The following is a 12,042-nucleotide window of genomic DNA, read 5'->3' as shown; positions in this document are numbered from 1 at the left end:
TTTGTCGTCAAGTGTCACACCCAGATTTGTAGCAGTCTGGGTGGGGACTACCACAGAGTTGTCAATTGTTATAGTCAGGTCCTGGGTAGGAGAGCCCTTCCCTGGAAGGAAAAGGAGCTCAGTCTTGTCAAGGTTTAGTTTCAGATGGTGTATGGACATCCAAGAAGAAATGTCAGTCAGAAGTGCTGCTACTTGTGTTTCAGACTCCGGAAAGGAGAGAATTAGTTGGGTGTTATCTGCGTAGCTGTGATAAGAAAAGCCGTGCGAGTGAATGACAGACCCGAGAGAGTTGGAAAAGAGGAGGGGACCCAGGACTGATCCCTGAGGAACTCCAGTTTTGAGTGGACAAGGTTCTGAGATAGATCCTCTCCAAGTTACCCGGTAGGTTCGGTCTGCCAGGTAAGATGGGAGCAAAGAGAGCGTAGAGCCTGAGACACCAAGATCCTGGAGTGTCGAAATGAGGATCTGGTGGTTTACTGTGTCAAAGGCAGCAGAAAGGTCCAGAAGGATGACGACGGAAGAGAGAGAGGTTGCTCTAGCGATGTGAAGCTGCTCATCACAAGAAGGGCAGTTTCTGTTGAGTGGCCAGCCTTGAAGCCAGACTGGTGGGGATCAAGAAGGTTGTTCTAGTGGGGAAAGGTAGAGAGTTGATTATAAATGGCACGCTCAAGAGTTTTGGATAGAAGGGAGACGGGTCTGTAGTTATTTACCTCAGACGAGTCGAGTGTTGGTTTTTTGAGTAGTGGGGTCATTCTTGCCTCTTTGAGGGTATCGGGGAAACAGCCAGTTGACAAGGAGATGTTGATGAGAAGGGTGAGGAGAGGAAGAAGGTCAGGAGCAATAGACTGGAGAAGGTGAGAAGGGATAGGATTAAGGGGGCAGGTTGTTGGGCGGGCGGAGGTGATTTGGAGATAGAGGAGTGAAAGAGAAAAGAGTACTGGATGTGATGGATGGAAAGATGATTTCAGGAAGTGTGGTGGAGAATGAAGAGCGTATGTCATCTATCTTTTTTACAAAGTAGTTGACAAAGTGGAAAAAAATTGACAGTGATAGAACATGGGTGAAAACATGAAATAACCTTGGTTGGTCATTCAACAGATAGAGAGAATTGTGGGATTTGAAAGGATTCAAAACCGATACTGAAATGGCCCTTTTCCTCCTAGACAGGTACGTAATATGTCTATTTTATTTATGAAATACATCATGAGATGTGGTTTTACATCAATATATATTTAATATATATTTTTCATCAAAGTTTACTTTGTTTCACCATCATCATATTACAGTTATTAGTCTTACATCCACAAATAGATACATTCCCATCACTATGCATCCTGCAAAAAAATAATAGAAAAATAGTAGGCTATTAAAAAAAAATTGTGTATTTCTTTCACTTGCTTCCAAAATCAAATGCAATGCATCAAGTGCTTCACAAGGCAGTGGTGCTGATGGAAACATTACCACTTGTAGATGCTTTAATTTAAAGTTACTATGTAACTTTTAAATGTTTCTGAAACTGTGTAATTTTTCATCTGATGATCATAAATGACCTGTAACAGCACACGAGACTAACAGTGAAAAGAAGGCAATTTGATATAGTTTTAATTAATGCCTTTGCCCGGGTCCAATTTTTCTGGCGAAGTCACCAAAATGATTTACGGCAGGTAGACAACACCGGAAAAGCCTGTGTTATTATATTTTACATTACAAAGTCAACTAGTGCAGCTTTAAAGCCCAATTCCATATTTCTCGTGAAGTAGTGAATTGCAGGTGTATTCATATGTTTGATTAGAGAGTTTAAGCTCCAGATATAAAATCTGCATTTTTTGTCTTTCTTTACTCATTTAGTAGTTTACAACATTCATTTGTTATTCAAGGTGCTGCCTAGTGTTAGTTCCTGTATTAGAGTATATTTCAATCCAGTTGAGAATCAGGTTTCAAGCCTTTGAAACAACCCTTTTCTTTACAGTTGGATTATGTATTGTGCCTTTCGGTCATTCATTCAGCATTGTCAGGGTAACAGTTTAACAGAGACTCCTCTTAGATGTAATTGCAATTATTCTTTATTTATTTGGCAGCAAATGAGCACTTGATCCATATTTCATTGAATGTCAGCACTCCAGGAGAGTTACTTATAAGTACTGCTCAGTGTGTCTGCGTGTGCGTGTGCGTGTGTGTGTGCGCGTGTGAGTGTGTGTGTGTGTGTTTTCAGAAAGCTAACTGAAGAACAGCTTCACACTGTCACTCATGTCTCGCTCCAATTTAGACTCCAGCAATAAAAGGATATCTGTCTTCCTCCCTGTGATTCTTCAGTGGATGTTAGCCTTAGTTAACAGCGTCACTGATGCATTTATTGTCCACATTATCTCAGCAGGTACAAACAGCTCTGGTGCTGTGACAGAGATCCTAATCCCGTCATGCATCAGCGGGCTGTCGGCGTCATTAACAAAAACATTAACTCACACCAGCTGATCATTAGCTATTGACTCAGGCTGACTGATTTGCTACACCTGCATGATCGATGAGCCTAGTTAATCCTGTGTGCTTAGAGGGAGAGAGAGGGAGAGGGGCAAGAGAGGGAGGGAGAGGGGAGAGAGAGGGAGGGAGGGAGAGGGAGAGGGGGAGAGAAGGAGGTAGAGGGGAGAGAAAGGGGAGAGAGAGGGGAGAGAGAGGGAAGGAGAGGGAGGGAGGGAGAGGGATAGGCAGTATGAGGATGGTGGAGATGTCTCAGTTCGAGCTCAGTCACCTGTTAAATGAACGAAACTGAAGATTCTCCTTTTTGCTTCTGCCCACTTCTTAAGTGTGAACATTCACTGACAACTAGTACACGTGTTGGTGTGTACAAATACACCCACCCACACACACACACACACACACACACACACACACTTTTCATGACAGCAGTTAAAGTGTTGATCATTTTATCGATGTACTGAATAAAAATACACTTTTTGCCAGTAAAATTAAGACATTTTCAATATTTCAACATTAGTTTCGAGCTATACTTTTGATCCAGATGATTCATTATTATGTACACAACACACTGAAACACACACACACACACACACACCCACGCACGCACGCACGCACGCACACACACACACACACACACACACACACACACACACACACGTTAATGTGTGTCAACCAGACAGCTTCTGATGTTAAATGTTATGATGAGCAAACAGACAATAAATCCGAAGCATGCTGTTGAGGTTGTAGCAAATACACTCACATTAGGCTTGCGCACACCAAGGAATACACAGGATGTACGCTGAAGCAACACACACGCATACACACACGCACACACTCTCACAGGGCGCCGAGCGTGGAGTATAAAAGGGGCATCCTTCCCACTCAACAGAGAAGTGCTCTCCTCACTCTCACACACTCATCTGACACGCTGAACCTCTTTTCTCAAGGTAAGGAAACCACTTTTTCTTTTTTATTATATGACAGATTAGAGATTTTAGCATTTTATGAGATGTTTTTTTTTTCTTCTTCACAGTCAGACTGGAATTTAAATATGGAAACAATTTTCATAAAAAATTATTTTAAGCAAGTGAAAGATGACAAGACTTATACATTTAGTTTCAATTTTGCCTTGAAATCTTCAATTTGTAATAGCAATATTTATGCAAATACATCACATGTAGGTATGATTTCTTCTAAAATTATTTATAAATTAGAAGTTTTAAATAAGAAAAGAATAAACATGCTTAACATTTTTCAGTTTATTTATTTATTTCCAGAGATGTTTCTGAAAGCAAAGTGGAAATGAGAGATGCATTCTGCACAGACAATCGGGTCACTTTGACCTGCTGAAATTGCACTCAGGATATCAAGATCCAACTATCTACAGCATATTGCGTGCTCTGCCCCTGGATGACAGTGGGAATATGTGGTTTCTGATTCATGCTCCTTTCCGGTGCAGTCAGAGTGATCATTAACTGCGAAAGAGCATTTGTCTGGCAGATGGTCTCAGTTGTAGTAGTTGTAGTGTGGAAGATGACTGTCGAGTCAGAAGACGAGACACTTTAAACACAGACTGGACTGCATCTCAAATTCCTAGTTATTAAACTTCCCCTATGTGCTTCTCTCTCCCCTCTCTCTCTGATTGCTTAAGATGACTAAAGGCTTGTGTGTGTGTGTCGTGCTGGCAGTCTTGTGTACGAGCTGTTTGGGGCTCCCCTTCTTCTCCCAGCCCCTAGACGAGGGCCACCGCTCCATGTCCGCTGCTTCTGAAGGTACACATTTATCACCGCGGGGGAAGAAAGACAAGCACTTTCATTAATAATATCACAGTAAGTATCCATGTCTGACATCTGCTCTTGTACGTGTCTTTGTCGGTGTTGAGTAGCTCTCCTTGAGGCTGACACCCACAGCTTGGGCGAGCCCCACCTCCAACACAGCCGCTCTGCCCCCCAGCTGAAAGATCTTCCTCTGGCTGAGGAGGATGCAGACTCCCGAGCCAACCTCAGTGAGCTGCTGGCAAGACTCATCTCCTCCAGGAAAGGTGTGTGTGAGGATATACATATGTATTTGTGTGTGTCTGTATTATTAGTTTGCATCTTCCTTGCTGCACCTGCGGAATCTCGAAGGAAATAGGGTGTGTGTGCATGTGAGTGCACAAAGAAACATTGGTTCATTTTTAGATACAAGTGCTTTCTCCTGCCTTTCTCCTCCCCTCGGTCTTGCTAATTACTGGAATCAGCTAAAGCCAGCTTTGTAAAATGAATTAGTGGCTTTGAAAAGCCTTTGTGGTTTGAAAGAGCGTGTATTAGGGAGTGCAATCATCCGGCCATTCTCCTCATACAATCTTATTTCACTTTTTTCTCCTCATTCGACTCCCAGTCGCTCTTTTTTCTTTTTTTTCTTCAATGCCAAGAAAACAAGCCGTCAACCCTGTCATAGTTCCTTATGTTCAGCGCTCTGATCTCTCTGGCCGTGTGACAGGACCGAGGAACGTCTGTGCTCTGACAATACACAACACACACACACACACACACACACACACACACACACACACACACACACACACACACACACACACACACACACACACACTGTCACTGTCAAGACCTTAATTTTCTGTTTGGCTTTCAGAAACTGACTTATTGTGGAACAATTCCTACAGCCTGGAACGTTGGGTTACACAAGGTTACAAAAAGACAAAATGCTTCTTCAGACACATTTACATATTTAAGCTGTGAAGTTTATATCTTCCTGTTGCATAATCTTCAGTACAAGACTTTTGGAACAGAAAAATGCAAAACACACTGTTTAATCAGACAGTGAAGTCTATAAAATGCCAAAGGGCACATTAAAATGAGTATGTAATACCCTAAGGGAATGTGCGCATGTGTCTTCTGTTTAATCGTGCGTGTGTGTTTGTGGGTGTGTGTGATCGTGTGCTTGCTGTTCACTTACATGTTTCGGTGTAGGAGGTGTCGTTGTTGAGCCTTCTGCAGCCGATCTTCTCAGCACACCAGGGAACTAAAAACACTGTTTGTGTGTGTGTGCGCACATGCATGCCAGTGTGTGTGTGTGTGTGTGTGTGTGTGTGTGTGTGTGTGTGTGTGTGTGTGTTGCGTAGGAGGATGTGGGTGGAGTGAAATAAGCATTTCAGTGAGTACTCAATTGATTACCAAAAGGATAGCATTCCTGCTTCACTTTGCCTGGAATAAAAAGTCGGAGATTCACAGGTCACAGTGTGTGGAGAAGAACATGTAATGAGGGTGCGATGATCATTTTAAGGGAATGGACACACATTAGTTCATACATACACAGTGATTAATATACAAGCATGGACACATACAAGGAAGAGAGGGTAATAGTATGTTGTTACCCTAAAGTCCAGCTGTTGTTGGAACATCCCCTTTTACTTTGTGTGTGTGTGTGTGTGTGTGTGTGTGTGTGTGTGTGTGTGTGTGTGCGTGTGTGTGTGTGTGTGTGTGTGTGTGTGTGTGTGTGTGTGTGTGTGTGTGTGAATGAGAGAGAGACAAATAATGAGAGAGACAATTAAATTGTCCAAAAGCAAACCAGCGTCACAGCAAATAAATAATAATAATAATCACAGAATCAAATCTAAACGAGGATTTTCACAGAAACCAAACAATATCAGTCGTCAGCTGTGGAGCTGCAAACACTTGCTGCTCCACAGCTGACGAGCCCTGGAAGCCATAAACACCAAGTTATGAAAAGTATAATTTGATAATGAACTCAACTAACTGCTAAACTGCCATTTTAGGGCAAAGAAATTGTAATAGTGATGATATTTTTTATATTAATTAGCGTCAATCACTGACAATGCATTTTAGTGCACAAAGACAATTAACTGCTTGGTTTGTGAGAGCATCACTGGTGTCCTACCTATTCCCCCTGATTAGTAGAATGATGATGTTTTAGTTATTAAAAAACACTACTTGATTTCTCTCAGCTGTGTCTCACAGCATTAAAACTCTGAATAAAGTCACATTCACTGTGTTATTGTACCACATTTGCCTGCATCCTGCTTCCACAATGAGAGCATCCCAAAGTAGCTTCCTCCAGCTGTCTCTCAGGGACTGGGGGGGAAAAGGGGACTGAGTACCCAGGGCCCTCATGTGAGGAGGGCCCAAAAAGATGCTAGAATGAATAGCTGTGGATGCGGGGAGGGGCCCATATAAAATGCCTTTCTACAGGGCCCAGAATTTTGTGCTACGCCCCTGCTGTCTCTACGCAGAAACAAACCAAAAGTAAGACCCCAACCCAGTGAAGTTTTTAGCCGCTCTCATACCCTACCGACTCTGAGGATTACTAATTTCCCTACTGCTCTGTTTCTCCGCCACCCACTCTTTCTATCACCTCCACCCCTCCTCATCCTCCCCACTTCTCCTCCTAGGATCTGTGCGTAGAAACTCTACGGCAAACAACAAAGGCAACGGACTGAGTGCCAACCACCGGATAGCAGACAGGGACTACTTGGGGTGGATGGATTTTGGCCGCCGCAGTGCAGAGGAGTATGAGTACTCCTCATAAAGGGAAGTCACGGCCATACCCCTGCCTACGGGCATACGGGAAAAAGAAGAAGAAGAAAAAAAACACGCAAGCTGGCTCCTCACTGTCTCACAATAAGAGTCTATTTATGATGTATTTGTTGTACATTTGTTTGTAAAACTGTAATAATGCAATATACAGTACATATGCCAAATTTTGCAGAAAAGCTCTCACTGTCCATGGTTTGTTTGGTTCTGGTTTTCTCTGGTTTCGTTATCATTTTGGGTGGAAAGGATTGGGATGCTGTGAAGGTCTGTTGAGACTTACTGGACTTAATAAAGATTGTAAAAATCACTCTGCATATGAATTATTTTGATACAATGCATACTGCTTAAATTAGATCTGTTAACATTCATTGGGTGCATTGGGTGTCAAAAACAGGAGTATCTGTGGCACTTCATAACTGCTGCAAGCATAATATTATTGTAGATTATAATGCATCTTTATGTAGTAGTGTAATGTTATAAACCCTTATACATCACAAGTAAAATCAGGGATGGCAATGCAAGCATGTATTAATACTCATAACACATGGATGAGTACACACACAATTGGTCTCAAAGTCATTTTGGTGATAGTTTCTAAAGACAATGCCCTTCTGAATATATAAAATCATCCTTAGACACTTTGTTCCAATATTTTTCAAGATTTATCACGTTCCAAACTCCATGTCAGACAGTTGTTTCTGTTGGAGTTAACAAATCCTTCCCACTTCATTTCTTCCTTTTCCTCGCTTCTACATTCTACCAACTCAACCAGGACTATTCTGACAATGATTAAACAGAGGATGACTGGTAAGAAATTGTTCACATGCAATAGACTGAGTGACACTCAATACAAAATTATTTACAGATAACATGTAACTCCCTCTGTTTGGAATAAGCTGGCTCACAGTTTATCACCGCTGTGTGTCAAATATCTCAGGAAACGAGAAAGTCATTTTCCTTCTTTTTTTGTGACAGTGTGGACACATTTCCCCTTTTTTGGTACCATAAAGCCAAGGATATTAGTGGTATTGTGGTGGAAATAAAAAATAATCAAAGTTCCTGGGCTTTTATTTTTTCTGCAGCTTCCCTCTGAAGGTCTGCCACTTCCTGCTCTAATATATAAATTGCTGGAGAAATGATTGATTTGGCAATGAAATGTATTGTGTTGAAATGGGTCAATTAAGATCCTGAGTAAAGAGTCTCTCATCCACTTCTTAGCCTCTGCCAGTTTGAGATGATGAATGTAAAAGGAGGGACGTCTGATACTAAGAAAAAAGGTCCGCGAGCAGCCACACAAAGAAGATGAAAGACAGTGAATGCATCATTCAGGAATCGGGCCGGGGAATGCTTGAGAATATCTTCAAAAGAATGGCTAGATCATTATGAGCTTTAACGTCTGTGTTAAATATTGAAAAAGTTTGAAGCATTTGGAGAAACCGATGGGCTGAATTATTAAAGCAGGCTCCAAATAAATTCCAATAATTGTTTAGAGTGTTATGAAGACATTTTGTGTTTAATAAGAACATTTCTCCAACTTTTTTTTCAAACTTCTTTAGGCAAAAGCAGTAGAAGAGATTTGATGATGACACACTTGATTTTATTTCTTTTTGTTAGAATGTTCATGAACACAACAACTCTGACAAAAGCCAACAGACAGACTGCTGTCCTATTAGTAAGAGAAAGAGGAGGAATTCACAGTGGTGGGGAATTGTGATGAATGCGGCCCACAATGCTGCTCCTGGCCCAGTGTGTTAAGTGAAAGATGTGTCTGCGTGAGTGAAAGGTGCAGAGAGGAATCGATAGACAAAGCAGACTCTGTGAATTATTCAGAGAAGTGGTTTTGGATGCCTTGGGGTAAAGAGAGATTTACTGTGTTTGTTTTTGTGTGTGTGTGTGTGTGTGTGTGTGTGTGTGTGTGTGTGTGTGTGTGTTGGGCATTCATGCCACTGGCCTGGACTGAGGTCTCACTTAAATCAGAAATGTACAGGCACTTGAGATTCTGAGAGGGCCATGGGAATTAACTCAAACTTTCTGTTTAAAGATCTGAGGCTGCCTTGAGAGTTAAAGGCTCTGGAAGAGTTTAAAGGCTTCAGTGGGACTGCCAGTAAATGTCTCCACCTTTGTGTGTGTGTGTGTGTGTGTGTGTGTGTGTGTGTGTGTGTGTGTGTGTGTGTGCCAATGATGCAGAAAAAGGTCGAAAGGCGAAAGCATGTGTAGCCTACAACATGGAGCAGTTCGAGCACTCATATATGCATAAGTGCTCTGGTTTTGTGTGCTAATGGGCAAAGCCACACACTTATGAAAGGAACATGAGCTCCAAGAGTGTGGCTGTAATAATGATCCAGCAGCCATGACGAGCAGATGGTCTGGTCCTGGATCATCCATGAAACTGGCTCGACATACTGTTTCATTCTCTGTCCTTTCCATTATTTAACTTCAGTTTAGCTTTAGTCAATTCAAAGGCATTTTACTGGCATATTAAACAGAAGAAGTTATGGTAAAAGCAGGGAAGGAGAGTTGTTATCTTTGATGCTCCTGGACTATACTCCAAAACCCCATCATTCCAATCTTACATAATAGAGATTCATCTGGCAACAATCACCACATAACACAGCAGCAAATGTTTCAAAGATAGTGATGTATGAAACTACACATTTAAAAGAAATTGTAGGACATTTTGAGGACAGTTATCAACTTTCTTGCCAAGATTTAGGTTACATCTCCACTACCACATTTGTTTAAAAACAAATATCTTTTGCTGGATTTGCACCTCACAGGACAGTACTCACATTTCTGAGACCATAAAACTGAGACATGTTAAAACTTCTGACAACGTTTTGGTCTGCGTTGCTTTGTAGTCTGGAGACTGGAAACTACCATGCTTGTGAGTCAGTCTTATCGGTTAGGTAGGCTTACATACCTTTCAGCAACAGTTCCACCTTGTCGTATTGACCCTTGCGCAGTATGCTAGTTTCGTTTGGTGACTTGTTCGGTAAATACATTCTAGCATCTACCCTCTTTTCTTGGCCAGGCGCAATTTCCTAGTCTCCACTGGTTGCCTGGCAACAATAATCTAGGAAGTTGCTGCAGCTCGTGTGTTAAGCCCCCAACATTGACTTCAAGGCAGCGCTGCGACCGTCGACTTCAAGGCAGCTAACCCTAACCCTAACCATTGCCTAATCCTAGTGCCTTCTAGGCAGCACTGCCTGGAAGACGATGTTGGGGGCTTAAAACACCAAACACCGTTGCTGCATCAGAGCAAGCAATAGATTGGCACAGGAGGACAATAAACACTTTAATAGATTTAGAAATTGGTGTGAAGCTGATCTTCACTTTATACCTACCAAATATATGCCTCCTAACAACCTGAATCAGTTGTAAGACTTTATGTGACTGAAAATGAGTAAAATTCATTGTCTGGGAACCATGAATGGCTGTGCATAGTTTTATGGCAGTCCATCCAACAGTTGTTATGAGATATTTTAGTCTGACATTGGCGACATTGAACCACACCGTTAGCGTGGCTAAAAGTTATTAACAGTATTCACTTTTATATATTTATGTAATACTGTTAAATAACACCCAGCAGAGGAGCTGACCCGCTGGTGTCAGTGCAACAACATACTCATGAATGTCAGCAAGACAAAAGAGATGATGGTGGACTTTGGGAAGAAGCAAGAAAGGAACTACGCCCCCCTTAATATCAACAGGTCCTCGGTGGAGAGGGTGGACATTTTCAAGTACCTTGGTGTCCACATCACCGAGGGTCTGACGTGGGTGCCGATACTGATTCAGTGGTGAGAAAGGCAACTCAGAGATGCCTAACGAAATTCCGGGTATCCCCTCAAATGCAGACCAATTTCTACTCGTGCATCATAGAGAGCATTCTGACGGGAAACACCACTGCCTGGTACAAAATCAGCAGCAAACACTCTTTGCAGGATCACAAGGGCCCTGCAAAGAGTGTTAATTTGGCTTAACATACAACAGGTGGTGCCCTACCCTGCCTGAACGATATTTACACCAAGAAAAGGCTAGGAGAATCATCAAAGATCCAAAGTTCCAAACCATCCAGGTAACAGCCTTTTCTCCCTGTTGAGGTCGGGAAGAACCTCACTTCCCTATTCTGCTAAGTTGAAAGAGCTGATGGGATTACATTTCACTGGATTTGTTCCTTGTACGATTTCACGTGACAAATAAAATGTATAGATTGAATAAAAAAAATGTATTGACTGAGTTTAATAACAATTTTAATGAACACATTTGGACATTATGGGTGGTGTTGATGAGGGTACTTACACTCATCTTTGGGTGTACACCAGCCATGTTACTGTATGTGATTTCTGTGCTCAGCCAGAAGAGGATCCTATTTGCACCTGAGGGTGGATGTCCTCTTTCATCTCAGAAGGCAGCTGACTTGATCTTGCGATAAATGAGATTACCAAAATGTTATCTTAAAAGGACAAATATCCACACTGAAAGACATCACTGACATTTGAAACAGAGCTACATGTCATTTCTTCTAATTAGACTCCCCAGCTGCCAGAGTGGCATTTTTGGATTATTGCTCACCTCTCGTTCACCCTGTGGTTAATAGAGGTTTTAATAAGCAGCCCTCATCATATCCCTCGTAGCACAAGAGATACAGATGGTGAATGGGTAATGGATTATGACTGCACCAATGTGGGCAGATGGACAAATGCAATGTAGTTCACATACTGACTATTTTGTGGGCTGAGTTATTCATGAGCACCATCTGCTGGAGGAGGGTAAAAAAGTATTTCCTGTATGTGACTCTCTTCTCTTCATGTCTTGAATGATGTACAATTTCATGTAGAGGGGAAAATCATACGATTAAGTTATTGTTTGATTATTGAATTTTTATTTGGAAAAAAACCCATCATTACACGCTCACTCAAATACTTACAGTGATCTGTGATTCTCAGTTATGCACTACACATAATTCCTTTATGAGTGACAATTTAGTGACAATGAACAGTATATACAGTGAGCACAT

At 41.8% G+C, this 12,042-nt stretch overlaps 1 protein-coding gene across 1 annotated transcript; it reads left to right on the top strand.

Moving 5' to 3' along the window:
• The first annotated feature begins 4,126 nt into the window (after positions 1-4,126).
• On the top strand, positions 4,127-7,020 carry LOC144528986 (cholecystokinin-like). Its single transcript, XM_078267894.1, has 3 exons — positions 4,127-4,247; positions 4,361-4,516; positions 6,884-7,020. The coding sequence occupies exons 1-3, from the start codon at positions 4,127-4,129 to the stop codon at positions 7,018-7,020; spliced, it is 414 nt and encodes a 137-aa protein (XP_078124020.1).
• The last annotated feature ends 5,022 nt before the right edge of the window (positions 7,021-12,042 follow it).

This window comes from Sander vitreus, chromosome 14, assembly GCF_031162955.1.
Source record: "Sander vitreus isolate 19-12246 chromosome 14, sanVit1, whole genome shotgun sequence".
Taxonomy (NCBI): Eukaryota; Metazoa; Chordata; class Actinopteri; order Perciformes; family Percidae; genus Sander; species Sander vitreus.
Note: the sequence above shows the minus strand (reverse complement) of the source record. Positions and strands in the feature narration are given on the sequence as shown.